Source organism: Schistosoma haematobium, chromosome ZW, assembly GCF_000699445.3.
Source record: "Schistosoma haematobium chromosome ZW, whole genome shotgun sequence".
NCBI classification, from domain to species: domain Eukaryota; kingdom Metazoa; phylum Platyhelminthes; class Trematoda; order Strigeidida; family Schistosomatidae; genus Schistosoma; species Schistosoma haematobium.
The window spans coordinates 74,925,969-74,948,748 of NC_067195.1; the positions used below are offsets into that span (position 1 = coordinate 74,925,969).

Genomic DNA, 22,780 nt, shown 5'->3' on the forward strand with positions numbered 1-22,780 from the left:
CTACTGATTATTTTGTTTGTGACAGATTTATGGAATGTTTAATGACAAATCAAATATAAAAACGGAGAATACTCATAAAATACTTTATTTTCATACAGTGAAAGAAATTTTTCCTACAAATCGTTTTGTCATACCAACTAGATTCCCACTAATATTAAAACAAAATCCATTTCTCAACAAGATCTTAAACAGTATATAATTATTCGCATCACACTCATTGTTACATGAATAGATTGAGATCAGGAAGGAGTAAAGTTGGCTAAGTTTGTACAAGAATAACTGTAAGAACGAATAAATTCCAATATTCTAGAAATAACCGACGACTAATACTTACAAATCGCCACTACAAACTATCGGGTTGAAACAGGTCATAAAATTGATTCAGTCTTGTAGTGTTGTATAAAAATGGTAAGAGGTCAATATCTACACTTCTTTAAGCCTTACTCATTCGAAGATTCAAACCATACTGCTGTATTTGAAAATATGATGTATTTACATGATCCTACTCTGGTAGTCCTGCGTTTAATTCAACAGCCGAATTGATGTAATTTATGCTTTTTGACCAGAAAAGTAGCTTCCACGTTCGCACTAAGATTGTAACTAGTTGAACTCAATCACCATCGGAGAATTGACATTGATAAATCTGTGACCATATGTGTTGAGGATTCCATGTATTACCATGAAAACAACGAGAAGATACAAAAGATAGTCTGAACACTACTACCATTCCCCAATCACACATATACTAGTTTTGTAATACAAAAGACCACAAGTAAACGTCTGAGCAATGATAATTACTTTAGTAATCATTACTGTTATCATTTATATTTATGTCTGGTAGAAAAATAGTCTTTTCAAAAGAAGAGATAATAAATAGGAAATATACAGAATATCAATTAGGATATAAAATAAAATAATTATCTTTACAAGTTAAAACATTTCCTTAATTCTGAAAAATTGTCTTCGTTCACTGGAATTCGGCGAATTTCATTAATTGAATCAATGTACTGTAGAATGAAAATATAAGAAATGGTACATTGTTGAACATCATCATATTTTCAATTTGACATAAATTCAATATAAAAACGTTTCATATCAAATATTAACTGAAGAATACAATTTGAAGGGTAAATATGGAGGTGAAATGCATAAATCCTAAATGAAACCGATAAACTAGTGATACATATCAGTGTATCGACACAAATTGATAAGTATATTATTGGTGGGTGTGATAAAAAACACTATTTACGTAATTCTGTAAGCTACGGTAACTTGATACAATCAGATAATAATAATTTTGTCTATTAATTAACAATAAATTGACAAAAACATTACGTCAATAACTTCTTTAACTGTTAAACTGCCTAAGTACAGAAAATAACCTATAAGCTCTTTAATAACAACTGTTTTATTTGAGTCCGCATGATATGAAGTAATCGAAGTTCACACGTAAAGAATAGTACATAACCATCATAAAAGCTTTCAATACAAGTACTGACAACAAGGTGAAAATTATACTACTGCTTAGCATCAAAAATACGTAAAAGACGATATTTAAAAGAAGTAAGCCAGGATAAAACAAAGCTCTGCTTAGCTTTCATTCAAAGAGATGAACTGTCTATATTTAAGACAACAACAATAAAGATTAAACTAGTAACTGACATACATAGAAAATCATAAATCAGAAGACATTTTTCTGGCATAGAATTTTCTAAATTCTACAACGTTTTCAAACGCACAGAACTACACTTATGGACGGTGTAATCCAGTCATTATAGCAACCACCTAGTCCAATTACGCGAGCTATTTTACAAGCTAATATAAAATCTCAACCTAAAAACTTCCCCACTTTATCCATACCAGAAGCATATCAACCGTTCTGGTTGTGGGACGTATGAATGAGACAATATTTCTATCGACCCAATATACAATACGGTAAAAAAGCTCATACAAATAGACGCGTAAATTCGAATAGGGGGTATTAGTTATTGAGTTTACGGAACCTGAACGACGGAGACTACATAATGATGTGTGCTATACACTAGCATAGCCCATTAAACATCAAGTGATATGAAGAATAATTTAAGGCAGACAAAGATCAACAAAATGATAGTATGAAATAGAATTACTAAATATGAGTTTCCACAAAGTACAGGAAAATACATGGGTTAGAGAATATATTTATGGCTAATAACAATTTACTAAACAGTTAGCAATCACACAAAAGGATACTGTGAAACGAAAAAAAATCATTGAAAATAAAACTTACACTTTTAAGAATCCTTTGTTCACAGTTACTCAGTGGTTTTTGTTTGTTTATACTATTAGTTACAGAGCATGACGGAGATTCAGTGGAATAGGTTGATTTTAAAATCTACAGTTTCAAAACGAAATATATTAAGGAAAATCTGATGAAAAAAAGGAAATACGATGGAATAATTGTTCAGAGTATTTCATTGTTTCTGGATAGTAGAGTAATTGTGGACAAGCGATTAATTACTGAAATTACTGAATACACAAGGAATCCAGACACTAGAGAAAATGCACTCCCGTCTATAAAAAATAAGCAAGTGAATTATTACAGACTTTCCTTTGTACACTCTTAAGGCAGTTTTACACTCACTGTCTGACAAAAACGCTACTACGAAGGATTCAAATTAATCCATTGTTGATAATCTTGACTGAATCTTGATCAGTTTTTATTGACATAAATGTATTGTAGCAAACTCTTTTAAACTATATGAACATAAAAACTACCTTTCTATGGGCAGATAAAAACGTAATTGTATTTCTAGTAATTGCTTTTTGTAGCTCAGATATTTGATCAGTTATGTATATTCCAATGTACGCGTGAATGTGTGCATATCCAGTGTCTCCTTTCATATATTCTCTTATTGGTTGTAGATATACTAAATAAATAATTCACATATACACTCATATTTAAATTTGCATATATTCTATTCTGGTCTGACTTATATACACTTGGTCTGCTAATGCTTCTGTAAAAAAATAAATTCCAACCAATTTCATATTTGGCTTTTCAATATCTCAAGTGGAAATAAAGTTAACTATAAATCGAGATTTAGCCTAAGAATGCATAGAAAGTTAACCGAGTGTGATTTAAGGTCAGATTTAAACACCAATTAACAAGTGTTCAGTCGTTGTAAGAGTATCATGTGCGGACTGCCTCCGTCTAGCCACCTTTCACAAATATTTAGAGAATAGGTGAATTTCTGACTAGCGGTGAAATTCAGGACGTGCGTTCAGTCCTATTTGGAGCTCGTTAGCTGGATTTACGTACATGAAAATGTTGATGTACACGCCAGGACTCAAACCTATTACCTTTAGCATCAAACGTCCAAAGTGTTATCATCCATTGAGTTACTTATTCCACAGGATATCAATATCATTATTTGAACACCAACACTGGTAGAATGCAGGTATATCCAGCTGACGAGTTTCAAGCAGAACAAAGTGCGCGTGTTGAATTTTGCTACTGGCCACAAGTACATCTATACCACAAACGCTAATCGCCTATGAAGCATACAGAACAATCAACAGAATATTAACACATAAAAAATTAACCAAATTATCAAGAAACTTATACTGATGACTTTATGGGGTTATATTGTACCAAAGAAATAAAAATTAGGAGACTCACGCTACTATTACTGGAGGAAACTACTTTATGCAGTGGATTACGCTGTCGTTCTCTCAGACGAACTATCGGCAGGGAACTGGGAGTATTTACAGGATTACAAGAATAAGATTTTGATCTATTAAGTGTGTATGAAGAAAATCCCGGATTTCCAAGTGAACTATTAGTATCTGTCAACGATATACTCGATATAATAGGGGATGAAACAGTAATGGCAGATGTCAAAGCAGTGGGAGAATGAGTTGAAACGAATTTTCGTGGACGCTTAGCATCAGACTTCATAAAACATAATAAACAATGAATTAAAAAACGGATTTCTACAGTATATGAGGAACAAAAAATACGAAAAGTTATAAACGAATAAGATTTGGCAACGAAAATGACAGTCGATCAATACTTCACTATCCATTTAGCAAAGGTGGTATGGATAAAACTGTGACACAGAGACAAATCCTAACATGTCTTTGAGATGTGATTGAAAGTAACCCAATAAATATTCGTCCAATAACCAATTTACCAAGTATAGTTCTATGTAATATAATGTAGACTACCTGGCACCTCAACCTAGAGAGAATAAGGTAGGGTTTGAACCTACTTCCTACTATTTAAGAGCCCATTGTTGTGATCCACAAGCTTTGCTTTTAATTGGATTATTTGATAGTAATTGATCTCACTAATTTAATCTACACTCAAGTTTAAAATTAAAACGATGGCAGTAACAATATGAAAACTGGATGAAAAACAAAACAATCAAAGTGTTTTTAAGCAGATTTTATATAGGTATTAATTGATTCCCCTGACTACACACTATTTGATCAACTTAATTCCAGTTTTAAATTGTTAACCTTTATGAGGTTGCCTAACTTATTTTAGGTAGGTCCCTCTTTCACAAACTATTTTACAAATAGTCGAGAAAAAAAAAGATCTTTACACTGGGAAAATTGTCAATTTCTCTTAGACTTTAACTTATTTGATGTATCGTGGTTAATACACTATTGAACATCTATGTTTATTTTCTGTTACTAATAGAAAAATGTTTTGTCTAGAAACAGACAAAAGTTCAAAGTTAAGGTCGTTAACGATTTTATTAACTAATTTATTAAACACAGTTTTTCATATAGTCGACGTTGTACAATGTAATACATTAAAAAGAGACAGCTGAAAGTAATAATGATTTCGGCATATACCGTTAAAATGCAAGAAAGATAATAAAGTCTAGTTTGTAATAAAATGATACGTATAGAATTACAACATACACTGATTGGTAAAATTAACTGAAGATTACTGCTTAGTAGATATAAATAGATTTTTACATCACTTACCTGTAGTTCATTCCCAGAAATCGGCTTCAGAATACGACCCATTAGTGGTTTAACCCAAGTCCCCTTCGGCGAAAATTTCCTCTTTATTCCTTGAACGAACTAGATAGGTAGAATAACAATAATGATAAAAATGATATGTTTGTAGTAAGAAATCAGAATGTGTAATTGTGATTCAACTTCGACAATAATCATAGAAGTGTTAATAAAACGAGGACAAGAGATTGGTGAAATTTGAACCGTATTTAGGCTATTAGTATACAAATAATAAATGGTAACTTCTTGTGAATGAACTAACGTCATTGCAGGATTTCCTAATGAAATGATAGACTGGTCAGAATACAAATACTGTTGATGTGCTACATTCACAACGTCCATCCTTTTCTATATATTCCATGATCATTTGAAAAAAAAGCTCACTATTAACGTGTCCATAGCTTAGAACTGTGGTGTATCACACAGTGAGTACTGTGCTTATCCATTTCCCAAATGTGCGTTGATAGAATGATTAACAATAGATCTTGAAATTTCACAAAAAACCCATTGGCTACGTTCGTCAGTGATAGAACTATCGGTAAAACAGTTTTGAGATTTAGCACAATCTTTGAGAACTTAGAACGACTGAGATTCATAATCTGCAATTTGAAAATATCCGACTATGACTAAAAGAAGTGTGACGATAATTGGGTCAGACATATATAGAAAAAAGACGCGGTATCAAATCACTGAATATCAATTTGGTCCATGAAATCAGAACACTTTTAATCAAAGTTAGTCATGAGTTTCTCTACAAACTGTCATAATGGAAATTCATTAAAATCTAAGATATCAGACATACAGCATATTTATAACACAATAATAAAAACGAGACATTAATTAATGAATGACGAGAACTAACCTGAACAACTGAGTCCCGTACACAATTAACAATAGATGGATCCTTATGAAGGGTTGGCGATGTTGCGTTTATGGTTACATCAACACTTTGACCTGAAAATAAAACATAGTATCATTAGTGTGACTTGACAAATAAATATTTATGGCTCAGTGGTCTATTGGTTAAGCGCTCGCGTGCGAGACTGATAAGTCCTGGCTTCGAATCTCGTGAGGCGAGGTCGTGGATGCGCACTGCTGCGGATTCCCACAATGGGACGAAACAGCCGTCCAGTGCTTCCAAGCGTTTCATGGTGGTCTAGCTTCAATTGACTCATGATCTCAACCATTGAAATAAATGTGTTTATATACTAAGATTTTTGAACCATACGTGCAGTGTGAAAGCCAATGATACCAACCATTGAATACGATTGTCTAGCAAGCGACAAATAAAAGGTTCGCAGCCGCTTACATAAATCAACTCCAAAGACTATGACATCATGAATGGATAAAACCCCTAAGTCCAACAGCTACTTACCCTCCTCAAAACAAACTACCACGTTGGGAGTGGGAAGTGGCTGCCAGACATTATTTATTTATTTGAACATATAAGTATTGGTAAAAGGGTGCACCAAATATATATGCGCCACACAAAACAATGAGAATGGGAAGGAAAAAAGAAGGTAAGAAGCGTAAAAGAAAAAAAAGAAGAACAATAACGACCAGACTAGTGTAAGGTAGTGTAATAATAATAATGGGGGAGACGGAAACGTATAACCAGAAGAAATCTTTCAGTTAAGGAAGATGCAACCTCTTTTTTATGAAGAAAGTAAAAGAAGGTTACAGCAGGATCGCCAATGGCTTCTATTCTAAGCCATATCTTGTAACTTCTCTAGCCACTGTGTTGCACTATCTCTCGGACCCCAGCCAGGGAGTCGTGAAGGACCAACACAAGCCAGCCCTTTGCAGAATTCTTTCATACCACAACACCATGTCATACACTGACCACCTCTCCACTTTTTCCGACCAGTCTCAGCGTCGGCAAATAATGCACGAAGTGGAATTCTCTGGGAAGACATTCGTAGAACATGTCCAAGTCACCCAAGTCGGTGTTTCAAGATGGTAACACATATTGCATTGTCGTCTCTGCCCGAACACACGATGCCGAACCTCTGCATTACTGACATGGTGTTGCCACTGGATGTCAGCAACCTTTCGGAGACAACGATGATCAAACAGAGTCGTCTAACATCCTCAACTCGGAGAGGCCAGGTTTCACAAGCATAGAGCAAAACTGCTATCACCGACGCGTTGTAGATCCGACCTTTTACAGCCAGACTGACATTACGAAAGCGCCAAAGATGGCCCAGATTGGTATAAGCCGCTTTGGCTTTCACTATACTTGTATCGACCTCATCACTCACGCCACCACCAGCACTTATGCAGCTACCTAAATACATGAACTTCTCGACTAATTCTATCTGCTCACCATCCAGGGTGAGTACAGGATTAGGATCCTGCCAGACATATTCCAAACACCTTGACAGAAAATGATTCATAAACTCATGAAAAATCTTTACAACGGTCAACAGACACAAACAGTTAATAGATATTAAAAAGAAATACCCATACAATAAAGCGTACTCAAAACTTCGAAGGATAAAATAATACGAAACAGTAGAAATATTAGATCTATTTACCATTCATATTTTGTTCGTCAGTATTAGAAACAATGGAGTGATTTTTTAAATCAGTTTTATTGCACAACCCACAGGTTGATTCAAGCAGTGGGTCGGTTATCTGGAATAAAATGAGAGAAATAAAATAGAATCATATGTTAAACACAATAATGAAGCATCTCGAGTGAAACAAATGCATACTACACTTTAATTCTCAATGTTCATTATCACCTGGGACTTTTAAAGACAGTTTTACGTTTCAATAGTAAATCCATCAATTAAAAACTATGATACCTTCTAAAAAAAAAAAAAAGGGGTGGACAAATTCACTAAAAACAGACAACCACAAAAACTGATAGTTCACCCAAAATGTCAAAGCATAGTGTCTAAAGAAGAAACTCTGACAACCATAACTATATTTCATGATAAAACAATCCGTTGATAGTACATAAAACGATTCTACAAGTAATTTACTGTACAAGTTAAGAGTAGCTACCATAGTATTAACAACGGTTAATCATAACTATATACATAGGAAATTGACAGCAATTTTAACCATTCACAAAACATCTTACGTAAAATTGCTAAATAGATTCCAGGTGTTCTAGTGTTTAATATAAATAAATATGAAGAAATTATTTTAAAAAGAAACAACCTTGAAAAAACATGGAATTTCGGGTTAATTCTCACATTTTTATTAACGTTACCTACCAAACAAGGAACAAATGAATATAAGGCATTATTATAATTATTAGCTCATATGTTAACAGCAAACACTAACCTGTCCATCAGAGTTAATTTCCGTAACTGAAGAAATCGAAGTTTTCAGATTTGAGAAATCGCTTGCTGATATTATAAATAATAATAATAATAATAATAATAATAATAATAATAAAATAATAATAATAATAGTATAGAAACAAAATTTTATAATTACTATCTGAGAGACCCTAAATTCGAATTTCAAGAGAAATGTAATTAGTAGATGTGTGCATGTGTATGTAGACTGCATACCACTTACAGAAACTTCGCTCAGTTAAAAGAGAATATTACTAAGATCTGACCTGTAGTAAAATTGTTAAGTCTTTACGATTAGTTTTTCTTCAAATGACTTGAAACGATTTTTGGTAATTGGCTAAAAAGCTTGAATTTAAAATTCTATAACAATGAACACAAGTTATAGGTGTTCATATGCTGGTCCTGACTAAAACATACAACGACATGAAAGCTAAGACGTTGATTAGGGTATATAAACCACTTTTTCTAATAGCATGCCTCATTTGTGATTTATCGCCTACCGCGTACTGTTGAGACATGCGATTTCATCTGGCTTTCAAAATATGAAACGTCTAAACTCACTTCCCCTTCTGTGAGATTTTTCTGTTGGCATTCAATCGAAGTGAGGAGACATCAATCATTGACCCCCAAATGCCCTGGTACGGCCGAGAGTGGGGAGAATCCGCTCCCTCTCTCGAAATGCTCTCACATGGCCACGAGTATATAGCCTCTGCTATGGAAGTCCTACTCACTGCCTTTTTGTAGCGGGAGTGTTGTTTACGAAATTGAGAGGACGACAAGCGGATGTCCGGCGCTTTAACCGGGTTGGTGGACATGGAGGGCCCACCTAGGGGAGTTGGAAAACCCTGATTCCAAACCAATGGTGCACATGGGTTCCAGTATCCTGAAGGAAAAAATGGCGTATGAACCAATCGTTGGTCACTGGCTACCATGAGAATGCATCTCCTTACGTTGCCCCACTGCCTTGTGGATCAGACGTTCAGGTCGGAGGCTCCGGGTGTGGTCCCCTAAGAAAACCACCTGCTTCGGTTTGGGCACCCGGACAGTATCACAGCCCTCACACATATCAAATGAGATCTGTGTGGTGCATATGTATTTGGCGCCTCCTTGTAACAATATCTATGTGTTAAAATAAATAATAATAATGAAGACTCCTGACCAGAACTGTACAAAGAGCCGTAGACTTATTGGTTGTAGTCAAAAAAGAAGCAAAGATATTTTACTTATAAGTCAAATGTAATGGATATTTAAAAACTATAACATCAGTAATTAGATAAATGACTTACCATTCTGAACAGAAAAATACTGAGTACTGGGTGAATATGATTTATTGTCTTGAGACTCGGAAACTGACGCCTGCTTAAAAGTTCGGAATAAAAAAAGCTTAAAATTGTATCAGAAAATCCAAATGTACGACTCAATAAAAAAATATAGCAATCTAAGCCCGTACTACATATTTCGACAGAAAAATATGCAGGCTAGTGGTAAGTAGAGTGAACGGGAGTGTAGTTCAAATCATGTTAGAAAATATTGCTTATACAAATTGCAACTTTGCCAGGTATAAATTTTCATAGTTTCTATGAATAACCTATTTGAAAGCCTTATGGAAAGTTAAGCAACCTCTAAATAACACATGAAGTATCTTGCAAACACGGGTAACGAAAATAGTATTTAGGCTAACTATAATGACAGACATATACAGAGAATCCTATATAATTGATTTGATTTTTATAAGTCTTCTTTCAGAAAACCTAAATTTTCTTTTAAATTATGTCTCATTCTGAATAATGAAAGTTATTAGTGACTAGCACTAAAATTTGCGTTAACTTCTCTAAGCAAAGGATTCCTACTACCAAAAATTTATGCAACGTGACAAGCTAATTTAGATTCCAGTACAACAATAATTCGAGTAAGAATTGTTGTATGAGAGTTACAAACGGTACTCTACCCAAAGTCCTACCAAAGATATGAACGCACTGAATAATACACATATTGATCTGCAACTCGACAGTGATATTCAGGACGAAATCTTAAGGATTCGCACGGCCAGATAAATGAAGAAAACATTTTATGCCGATACACTGCAGTTTCACAAATCAAAACGCAAAAATTGTTAATAACACTGTTCATCTCATATAAAACGGAATGAATAGTTTTTGGAAGTGAAAACACCAAAAAGAAACTTCTCATTGAAATATTTAGTTTAAATCAGAGTTATGCTAATCTATTTCGAAAGTTTGTAAGTTCTGATATCTAACGCATTTCAGTCCCAACAAGTCATTCCAACTAAGGTCTGTCAGTTTGTTCCCGCAGTTGTAAAAGCTTTTCATAATCTCTTCGTCGATACTCTTCGAAACTTTGTTTACTCTGAACGATATCACTACTAATGAAGTTTGTTGTATTCTGAATTATATACGTCAATCAGTCGTTGAGTTAGAATCCTTGGATGGATTATATACTTATCAAATATTTTTTGACAGCACAGTAAAGTAGCACGATTTGTACAGACACATCAAAAAATAATCAGGACAAAACGTAAAAGTATAACAACCTATATATTGTATAATAAAATAAATAAGATAGAAATAAACATAAAATTTTGAACAGCAACGATATTTTATGAAATTGGGACTTACCTGAGAATGTGCTACTGCGGAAGTGATTATATTTGTATTATTGTTTGGAGATAACTTAGCAGAAGGCGTTAATATTTCACTAGTCATAAAATTATTGGAGAGATTTGTAAGTTCAATAGAGTAATCTGTAATAACATGAAAAATTCAACTAGCAGATTTATTTTACTCTACGTAATTGTGGTAAAATACTCTTATCGTGACTGGTGATCGACAAACATTCAGAGTGACCATTCAAATAAATGCTGAAAGTAACGTGTAAATCTCAGAACAGAGCCAGTAGTGTTAGAATTGTTGAATTTACGTATTCACACCTTAATCAATCACTAGAAAAAAGTCATTATTCAGAATCAAGTTGATAATTCTCAATCCCGAGTATACTTTCTAGCTTATAAACTGATGTTTTGTTTTTACTATTAACAACTAACTTTAAGATGTGATCGGGATACCTTTAATTCCTATTGGTCCAGAACCCATACCCTTCTATTCCCTCATTAAGTCGGACACCAGAACACAACGAGCAAGTAAACCTTCTATCTTTGCTCAATCATCCAATAATCCATTCTTCCAGTTACCATAACTTAAACAGTCATAAAATTATATACATTAATTCACAGATTACACCACACCCCATATAAGAAATCATAGTTTATAGACGACTAGATCATAATTGTTTTTAAAAAAACGGATGAAAAGTTGAACAATAAGTTGGGAACAGAAGACGTATAACAATAGTTAATGAGTCCGAGCGGAAGCTACAATGCAGGGAATATAAAAACCCAACAATCTAATTACCTAGTCATTATTCAATAAAGAAACAAATAAGAGTTCTCCGTAAAAATGTTGCAAAAGTTAAAAATCTCCCAATATTCGCTCCATTGCAATAATTAGCTGACCAAAAACTTAAATAAGATCAGGGAACGAAAAGTATGATATAGTAAAACATTTCAAGATTTAGAGGTAAATAAAGATGGAATGAATCTATCATAGCGTATATGATACTGAGCCAAAATATTCAAGATCTCAAACCACAGGCTACAATTATCGTGAGGCACGCAACTAGAAAGTTTATACTTCCCGTAAACAGTTTAAATTAATAGTCAATTACAATATGGACTAATGATGTCCACCCTGTTAACCTGTTGTTTATTTTCAAAAAAGATTTAAGATATAACAAGGACACGTACGAATAAGATAATGTCTCTAAACGTAATAAAAATAAAGGGTGACTCATAAGGAGAGATTTGCAGCGGAAAAATACAGAAGTTTAGATCTACACTACACAATTCATATTAACTATTTTTAACATATATTCAATCTAAAAGGGAAACTAAGATATTTCTCATTTTAAATGAGCGTTCATTAACTTTGTATTTATATCTGACTATGATTTACTTACCTCTAAAGTTTGTGTTTCGCATATAATTCGATTGACCCTATTTGGACAACAGTGATATTAAAAGCTATAGATTCAACATGATGGGAAGATTGTATTTCAGGCAAGCGTATTAGCAGACAAACAGAATAATCGCGTAAATTCAGTGTTGGAATTGACAATACCAGCTAATTCGTTATATAATTTTGTGCCTCAGTCACTTTTTAAATGGACGAAGGGTAAAATCAACGAACGAAGATAGACAACTACACATAACAAATGTACATAGATGAGAGGTTACAAGAAGCCGTATACAACATAACCAATAAATATGACTATAATGACCTGAACAAGGGTCACATAAGTGTTCTGATTTGTATCAGTTAACACAAGCCCTTGCTATCAAACCTATTATGTCAACTTAAGATTAAGTGTAAATCACTATTTCCCTATGATCAAACAGCTTTAATGGTAAAATATAATGGGCGAACCTATAATAGATTGTCTGATCAGCAGCGAACAGTTTGGGGAGAAGAATATTGAGTGCCAAAAATGTCATTTTTGATGTAACTTTTTCTCTGTCCTTTAACTGGATCATTGTCCAAATATTTTACATATAAGCGTAACAAAATGAAAATCAGATGATAGATTTTGTGAATAACAAAAAAATGGGAAATAACGATCGTGCCTAATTTGAATGGAAGTTACTGAAGTCACACATCTTCGCCTGGTAAAGCTATACTATAGGGACGGCTTTACGAGATTTAACAAGTAACCCTAAAACCAACAAATCGGATGCTAGCCAATAAGAGTATAAATTTTGTGAAAGAGTTAGGGTTTTTATCACGAACTGATGTCAGTTATGATGCAAGTCCTAAAATCAAGCTCTACATCCTAATTTTTAGCACAATACGTAAATCGTTCATCATTGGCATCGCCTGACTGGCTATAAGTGCTGGGACTTGAAGGTTATTCGCAGGTATAATTCAACCTTATTTTTACTTATTATCCCTACCGTTCTAACATTAACACATCCTGAATCGCACTGTTCATCCCACAAGAAGAGCAATACCCATAAAATACAAAATCCAGTCGAAAACATATCTATCAACAAGTTATCCATAATGAGTTTTAAATTCGCGCTAATATTTAACATCGACAATCTTGATTTCAATTAGTCGCTTAAGGGCGTCCGTACAACATAGTTTTGCCCCTACATCTGCACTATTTGTCCACACAAATACTGAAATATAAAACACGTGACTTTTTCATAACTGCATGATGCAGTCAGTCGAAAGTACTATTGAAAAACTACCTTCCCACAAATACATGTGGAAATTCAAGTACTCATCGTATTAGATATAAACAAATGTCAGCAATTTCTTACCGTCGTTGCTGTCAAAGAGATCTTTGAAAAGTGATGAGTCTCTTGAAAAGGGTGAGGTTGAATGCATCATTGTAGCTTCTGTGATTGGGGTATTCTGTTTGAATAAAAAATAGAATAAGAATTTCAATTCAGACATTTGAAAGCACAAAAAGTAAGGGGACTTGTTTCTAACTAGCTAGTCAACACGGTTGCACATTAATATGTCATAGAACAAATTACAAAACTATAAATCAGAAAAACCTTATGAAGACAATGATGGATGACTAGAGCAAGAATAGGGGGTTGATACGATGCCCAAGGATTAGACGCAACAGTCAGCTCTTCATTGATTAAATAATGAGTGATCTACAAATTGATTTACCCCAATCACTTATAACATTTTATCACGATTATTTTTCATTCATACTCTGTGTATAAGCATGTTATTTTATTACATGGAAAACTATTCATCTGCCTAGTGGTTTTGTCTTTGATTTCCAATCATTCGGGGGTGTAACTCAATTAAACAGTCTCGTGAGTAGCCATTCCTTCAGTCGAATTATATTGTTGACCTCATCTATTGATTAGTATTCTAGTCATCGATTTTAATATTCAGCATTTCGACTGATCAAATAACAGAAATCTTCATACATAACAGTACTTATAATATCCAAGACTATTTACTTAATGAATGAACCGAAGCATGTAGTTACAAAACAGACAAGTTGTATAACGACCAGCAAAAGTCACGAAATTTTTTACGAGGTTGAATATTAATAACAGTTACGTAGTCAGTCAGCTTCAATGCACATATATGCATCAGTCCAAGTTGCCATACCTCATCAACACAACAAGATGAACACCGGATTCATAAAAGCAGTTAATTCAGAGGTAGTAATATATAAAAGAAAGATTGCAATGAGGATATAGTACAGGAAGAAAGAATTAGTTCGTAGAAAGAAAGACATGAAGCGATTTTAATCTCTCAGTTTAAGGGAAGATAGAGAGTGTATACACCGACGCCATTGCGATCGATTCTCAGCCATATCATCAAGAGTCTCTAACCATTGGTTACGATAATCACGCGGACCATAACCAAGTAGTCTGCACCTACCAACATGGCTCAGACTAGAAGTTAATGACTTCAAGCACTGATGCCACGTTTTGGTTTGGCCGCCCCTAACTTTCTTCCAACCATCCCGAACACCGGTTAGCATTACACGTCGTGGTAATCGGTGTTCGACCATACGTAACACGTGGCCCAACCATCTCAGTCGATGAAGATTCACAACCTCATAAACTGATTTACCATCATCATTATCTAATACCCTACGTCTAACCTCACTATTACTTTCCCGGTGATACCAGCAGACGCTAGCAATATTTCTAAGGCATCTGTGGTCAAATACTAGTAGCTTACGAGTGCCTTCTACTCTTAATAGCCATGTTTCGCCACCGTAAATTAAAACAGAACGGACTGCCGCGCAGTATACTCGTCCTTTTATTGATAGACGGATATCCCGTCTTCGCCATAGGTGAAGAAAGTTGGCAAAAGCAAGACGAGCTTTTCGAATCCGTGTTGAGATTTCGTTAGACACCAACTCATTAGGACTGATCAGACTTCCAAGATAAGTGAAGTTGTCAACGCGTTCGACTACTTCACTCCCTATCCTTAGTTCAGGTGTTGACGCAGACCAGTCCTGAAGCAGCAGCTTGCAGTTACGTAAGAAATAAAAGATGAATATTAGTAATGATTATGTGAGGAACAAAACCCAAGAAGTTCAATTCAGAAGAGAAAAAAGAAGTCGAAGAATATTACATTGGCAACTTAGGGTAGTTTGTATCGGATTAAGTCGTATTGATTAGCAAGATAATCAGGTTAGTACGATAGATTTCTCTTCAATACATATTGTTAGTTTCTGCAGATGTAACCCAATGTTCTCGGTTATTTACAGCACATTAAATGGGATACGATAAACAACTTGAAAGTGTATTTAAGTCGGCTTCATATCCTATATGAATCAAGTGATGAAAAATGTAGCCTTGATTGGTTTAATAATTTTCTTACATGCATAGAAATATTACTGTATATTAGGGTAAAGCCTGATGAGGATCTAATCGAAAACAATATGTTGTTCCAATCTAAATCAACTTCAACAGCTCTTTATATCGTTAGGAAAGATGAAGTTGAAAAATAATAATTCAAAAAAATACCTCTTGAAGCCAGTCACTAGTGAGCGCATAATGATTATTATCAGAAGGGTTTCTTGTGGAGATTGTAATAATTTAATAGTTGATTTTAAAAAAAATCGAAATTTATATTATACATTGTAATATGCAGCAAAAATAATCATATCGATTTAGTACAAAAGTACTTAAAAAGTCTGTTTATAACATTTTTTATTTCGTCTATTCAAGTTATTTGCTAGTGAGTTATCTATGTAAATTGTTTTAATGATTAGCCTAAATTATCTCAAGTGTAACTGAGAAGAAACAAAATACGATTAATTTGGCCCATTTATTAAAATTCGTATTTATCTTTGTTTACATTCGTACAGGGAAACCAATTGAATGGATAGTTTTCATAATGTTGCTAAAATAATCACCAATACACTGTTAGACACAATATGAGATAAAACTATAAACATCAAGATGGAAAATCACATTTGAGTGTGAAAAAGACCTTGTATAAAAACCCACTTCTTTATTTTCAATAACTGTTGAGGAATTTGTGACCACATAATTTGTTGGTTTGTCAACAGCGAAAACACCAGGCAAGCTATCAACAATAAACGACGTTCTTAAAGGAGAGTATTGTTGGGGAGGATCTTCTGTCGGAGGTATATTAGAGCATGGTCCGAGAAAGTCACTGACAATAAAATCAAGAATTAGGGCAACAAAAAAAATTATAAAACAAAATGAACACAGCAAATGGTATTCTTAGTTGACTCGACTGAGAATTGGCCATAGCTGCTTAAGACGATAAATAAATCCAGTTGATTTAAAACATTCGTTTACGAGCATAGTAGAGACAACAATTCAATCAAAAAAACTCCCGTTCAGGTGATATAACCAGTAGTTAATACTGTTTCCGCAATACGAAGTTGTTAGAGCTCGTTAGTGAGACGAACGATGTTGTAACAGGTTTTAGTATAAAGGCACACAGTACTGACAACTCATGAAAATAACCGCTTCCTAAAATATTTGCTCGTAGGATTTATTCGTGCAGTGCATACCAAGGATTCAACCATACAGGTTTCATTAGAGGGTATTTCTTATTGGTGCATCATCAAAGTTTGAGTGGCTTGTTTAACGACGCGTTTTGTAACCAATTTAACTTTTTGAACGTAACAGGAAATTGTGCTGGTGGCACGTGATGAGTTGTGTGTACGACTCACAATTTGACTTTGACTGACACAAATGTAGCTCCCAACAATCGACTGTTACTAATGCTTAAGGATAAGGTCGATGGGAGTTATCCGTGACATACATTTTATGTTTGGGTTTAAATCATTCCAGAGCAAAAACAAGCTATAATTTCAGTAGGACTGAGTATGTCAAAAATAGTGCGTAACCCACGACTCATGACACATACTGCAAGTAAAACTCCATCGGGCGAAGCTGCATTTAGTGTTTTCAGTTGATATAGCTAGTCAATTGCTCTGTATACATATAACACGCCTTAACTATCTCAATACATAATTTCGGTGTATGATTCATTCATTTTAGGCAAACCACTAACGGAAATTAAAGTCAAATTTTCATTGACAGAAAACATTTATCATCAGAAACCAATTAAATATAGTTCATACCATTTATTTTTATTAACACCAACACGTTTCTTTTTGGACATGGCTTTTTTCCGCACTGGTAAACTAAGAGGAAGGTAAATATAACGATACATAGAAACTTACCGTGGAAGAATAGGGTTTTTATTCGTGTCGCCGATAGCTTCAGTCCTAAAATAATTAGTACACAGACATTCAATGGAGTCAAAATAAAATGAAAGTTTTACTCTCAGAAAATAGTATGATACATCTAAAAACTAAGTGTCCCGTGATTACTGTAAAAACGACTGACTATAAAACAGGAACATACCAGATACATCGTTTAACACTTTAAAGAAATAAATTCTGATAGTTCAATAAGACAAAACCAAATCGAACTGTTCGATCTATAGAGCGCAAAACAAAATTAAATATTCACTGAAATCATGAGCCGATCAATGTTAGAAAACCATTAAAAACCTGGGAGTACTAGACGGCCGTTTCGTCCCAGTATAGGACACCTTAGCAGTACGCATCTACGACCCCTCACGCAGCAATCGAACTCAAGACCTTCGATCTCGCGCTCAAACGCTTAACCTCTAGACTACTGAGCCGGCATCCATATTGAGCGACTGTCTCCCATTGTTGTTAGATCCCAGTGCATCCAAGTTTTTAATGGTGATCTAACACTGGTTGGTTCACGACTTTAATGAAACTCAACAATCTCTGTAACCCAATACTTAAAATAGAATATTGCTGACTAATTAAAAGTCAACTCAAAAGCGACCTACGGCTACCAGCTTGTTAGGCCTGAGGGAATTTACCAGAGAGACAAGAAATCACTAACGCCATATTATGATTGTAACGAGTTTACCAAGTACAGACTGATGTATTCGGTTTTGAGTCACTCAATTTTAGTGTGAGGGTTAGAGATATTACATGGTTGAAAGGACTGAAGGTGACGCAGGGTTCGTAACTTAGACCTATCGGTTGATCGTTTGGTGAGCTTTCGTTATCAGAAATGTATAAAGCGGAAGGCTTAATGGAACAGGAACTCATGGAATTAAAGTAGTAAACAATCTGCTATCCATCTGCCTTGCTTCTGCATAACACGACTATATACATGATACGGTCACTCGTTTATAAATCCAAGTTAATAGTTCAGTAAAAAAACTCACACTCCAATCATCTGAGAGAAAACTGTTACATTGGTATGAAATTCCTGGATAATTGAAAAAGATTCAATAAAAGCAAAGTGCTCCTTCTGAAAGATGAACATATTAATGAGTAATGAAAAAACCTTCTCTTCAAGGTACTGAACAGAATAGCTCAAAATTCTAATTAACCAAAAGCATGTTTCGATAACGCGTATACGGCGACTAAACCCGTGTTAGCAGAAAAGCAAATATTGTAGATATACCTGCACTTGGGTAAAGGGTCGCGTACATAGGACATGAATTTCGCGCTAATCCATAAGTTACCATCATAGATCCTAGGATACTATAAACGTCAAGTTAGAGCAAACTTTTTACTTGATTAGATGTAGACAGTACAGCGAAAGGCTCCTCTACGTCACAGCAAAGAAGGCTACCCATAGTTGATCGACTTGCCGTAAAAATAAATGGAGTGACTCGAAGTAACTGAATTGCAAGTCGTTTATCAGGAACAGACCTCGCCCAGTGTGTATTTAACTTTTTTTGGAGTGAACCAGTCATACTTCCAAAATCTGAAAAATAAGATTTAGTATTGAAAATTATGACAAAATTATCTGAAAGACGGAATTCGTCGATTAGTGATTTAAGAGGTAATCAGACTGGCGTGGAAAGCGTGGATTTTATTTGCTTATGTGTAATTCAAAAATCGCCAGTAAGAAACCATTGGAATACACAAAACAAATCATATGAGGAAACAAGAGGAAAGTTATTGAATAACAGCACGAACGAGGTCATTGAATGCGTAAATAAACCAAATAAAATTTACTTCTCCTAGGAAGCACCAATTGTATGTATTTAAGGTGCAATGACACAGATAGCTTGGTATACTGATGAACACTTTCAGGACGGTGGTTCAGTGGTATACATGTTTGACTTTTAGTCACTAAGCCACAGGTCCGAACTTTGCAACCTGGTAGTTTTACTAGCCCTGACACTGATTGTATGGATCAAGGGGGGGAGGCACAGACCTGTAACACCCAATGGGTTAGGGTTAATAATATCCCACAAGGCCAGAACAGTTATTCAGATAAAATGTAACAAAACCCTAACTAATGACAGAGAAGTAGTTGCATTCTTAGACCACTTCACTTATCTGAGAAGTTCTGTCACCCCTGTATGATCGGTATTTGATGGAATCACGGTAAAATTCAAAGACTTAAGTTGACTCCCGCCAACTTGAGAAGTAGGCAATATTACCGTCAGCCAACCAAAGGCCGAGTTCGCTAAACAGCAGTACCCGCCGTTCCACTTTTTTGTTTTGAAACATATCCTTTAAAAATAGATACTCATGTTACTAGTATTTGATCATAAGTACCTCTGAAGTGCTGTCCATGTTTGTTGGGACCACGTAATTAGGAATTTAGAGGGTACTAGGTAGGGATAGCTAATTGGTGGATGAGATTGGCTTCGTTGAGGTAGCATTCGTATGTTAAACCACTGCCTACCTCAACGAAGAACGTTTGCTGATGTAGGAGTCAGTTGAAACAAGATTGGAGGCAACTTAAACAAAACGTGGCACTAGATCATAAAACCACTGATCGTTGGACGGAGTTAAGTTTTTGCGTACAGATAGTTTGGACTCCGCGCGATTATCGAAACCAAAGATTGGAAACGTTAAGTGACATGACTTAGAATAGGTTGTGTCAGCGCTCTAACTTTATTATGAATTACAATGAATGAACCACGAAATATAAATATTTATTATTGTATACCAGACTTAGGTTAACCCTGTTGGGCAACGGTTGTGTTAAAAGCTAAATACAAATTTAATAAGAATTTGTTTTATTTACGCAGACAGACGGTAAGTGCAACATGGAGAAAGGATTCTCAGCCTATTCGATTTGATCGAGCATGACTCATCATTTATAGTTAGAAAAAACTGAAGACATGTGACAAACAGAGTATATGATAAGAAAAACACGAACAGATACGCTCATATAAAGGCAGTCAAGGTTACAACTAAACAACTGACAAGGTATATGAGTATATAATGTCCAAAAGCTGAAACAATCTACGTGGACTTGAAATAGTACTAAATACTACAAAGCCACTGATGCGTACATGCGTTCACTCTCTTTCCCTAGGCCCTGCGTTTCAACAAAGTCTTGCAGTTTTTAGTGTTCAAATCCCTTTTCTCGAATCATATTGTCTTTGTCTAACCTTTTATGTTACTACTGATAGTGTTACAACCTCTACTACTCTAGGATTTTACTTGGCAATTTTATCTCGCTGTGCTAAAGTGGCATGATTCCTTCAGCCGATGCACATGTCTCAGGATCTAGGTTACAAATGACTGATCTCCTGGAACCGATCCCTTACCTGGAAACTCAATCACCAACTTAGAATACACAGATGAATTAGCTTTGTCTAGTAAAAAGCTTGAGAAAGTGCAGTTTTCGAATGTTTTGAGTAACCATTTAAGTGTTTGGGATGCGTTTTTATCCTTCAAAATACAAAATATTGCATCAGAACTGATATATACCAGTGTTTAGTTCGGCCAACAGGGATGAACTAATTGAACAAACAGGTGTCCTGGCTGCAATACCATTAACACTGATTATTAAACATTAGCAGAGTTTTTTGAATCCGCATGAAGATTTCTTCTGGCACAAACCCACAAGCAGTGATGACACTCACGATAAGTGAAGTAGTCAATGAGCACTTCAAGCTCATAGGCGGTTGTCAAGCTATGCATTGCTGCAGACCGGTTTTTAAGTACATGCTCAACATGCTTCTTTTAGATTCTTACGACTACAGACTACTCGACCTCTGGAGCCATGATAAAGTCTCAAAAACTCTTTCAGCCTCGACCACATAGCTTCAATATTTTTTATGTGCACTCTGGTTGTTGAGTGCACAAAGTGCTACTTTTGGATATAGACACGATGCACATAACCAGGCCTGTGCAGGAGTCTGTACGCTATCCAAACATCCGTACATATTGCAGTACCTGGCTGCAGCCGGTGTTACTGGTGCTTTCATTATCCAGTTCGCGATAATTTCCCTAATTTACCTCAGGAATTATATGTGAGGTTTTCATCACGAAATGACATCAGCTATAATGCCAGAAATTTATTTAGCCAAATGGATGAAAGGCTTTCGCGTTAAAACCCGAGATTTATTATCTTATACCTGATTGATTCGTTCACAAATTGTAGTCTCGCCATTTTATTTATCATGTTTTGTATAAAATCCCCTGTGAACCGAACGTACGTTAGCACTAAGCGACGTAACCTTGAAATCTCCAAAACGCCTCTGATTGGCTCGTCCATAAATTAGAGTCTCGCCGGTGTGGAATTAAAATCTGGTCACATTTACGATCAATAATTTTGAAGACTTCATGCCAAAAAAAATAAATGCGTTGTTTAAGATGCCGAAGATAAGCATGTAGAATAGACTACAAAACATTACAAGTGCCCGGACAAATATTTTACACGCTTTCTCTAGAGGCAATTACCCTACACCTAACTAGAACATACTTCCTGTTAGAAAATTCCCTCTTTTGTGCAGCTTTAACGAACTAATCTCACAAAATAGGCTTTTTGCTTGGTGGATGAGACAAGGCTGTTTCCAGGATCCCCCAATGCTTTAGATCAAATTTCCATGTTAAACAAATTTTGGTCAACAATTTCGTAGGGAGAAAAAGAACATGGGGTGAAGCACGTTGCAGGTGGAAATAAATGCAAGAAAATACTTACATTTATCGCGAACCTGGAACTAAACATGAAACAGTTAGCCTCAAAAGGGCAGTGATTTTTGTACTTGTTGTGATTATACTTGCTTTGAGTACTTATTGCACCAAAAGCATTCTTGGTCTACTTTAACTTAAAGTACTTTGATTAAAGTTTGAAACTTTTTGATAAATTTTGTCCTGAGTACCTTTTTTACTCCTGACTAACACTTGTGTTCAGATTGTGATCATTTTGTGTTTTTAAACCTTTTATATCGAATTACAATGGTTGGTAAGACTCACAAATGTTGGCAACCAAATTGTTTGTTCCCCGTGGAGGAGGGAATGCAATGTGACGATTGTAAAAAGTGGTACCACAAAATGTGTACACGCCTAAGTCCGACGGCTTACAAAAGATGCTCGAAGCC

General features: G+C 35.1%; 1 protein-coding gene across 2 annotated transcripts; it reads right to left on the bottom strand.

Annotated features, from left to right (window-relative positions):
* Positions 1-96: 96 nt before the first annotated feature.
* MS3_00004381 (uncharacterized protein) lies at positions 97-22,599 on the bottom strand. Of its 2 annotated transcripts, XM_051212296.1 has the most exons (19): positions 21,165-22,599; positions 21,002-21,125; positions 19,001-19,194; positions 18,889-18,968; positions 18,769-18,847; positions 18,647-18,732; positions 17,616-17,660; positions 17,514-17,576; positions 16,402-16,570; positions 13,723-13,816; positions 10,964-11,088; positions 9,614-9,683; positions 8,311-8,375; positions 7,551-7,650; positions 5,876-5,967; positions 4,981-5,079; positions 3,662-3,934; positions 2,270-2,374; positions 97-1,007 (listed from the first exon to the last, which is right to left on the bottom strand). In XM_051212296.1, exons 3-19 carry the CDS (start codon positions 19,181-19,183, stop codon positions 924-926), a joined length of 1,812 nt encoding a protein of 603 aa, XP_051072467.1. In that variant the 5' UTR covers positions 19,184-19,194; positions 21,002-21,125; positions 21,165-22,599; the 3' UTR covers positions 97-923. The 2 variants fall into 2 exon arrangements, with proteins under 2 accessions (XP_051072467.1, XP_051072466.1); XM_051212295.1 differs by having other exon boundaries at positions 2,270-3,534; positions 19,001-19,952; positions 19,998-22,599.
* Between the last annotated feature and the right edge of the window lie 181 nt (positions 22,600-22,780).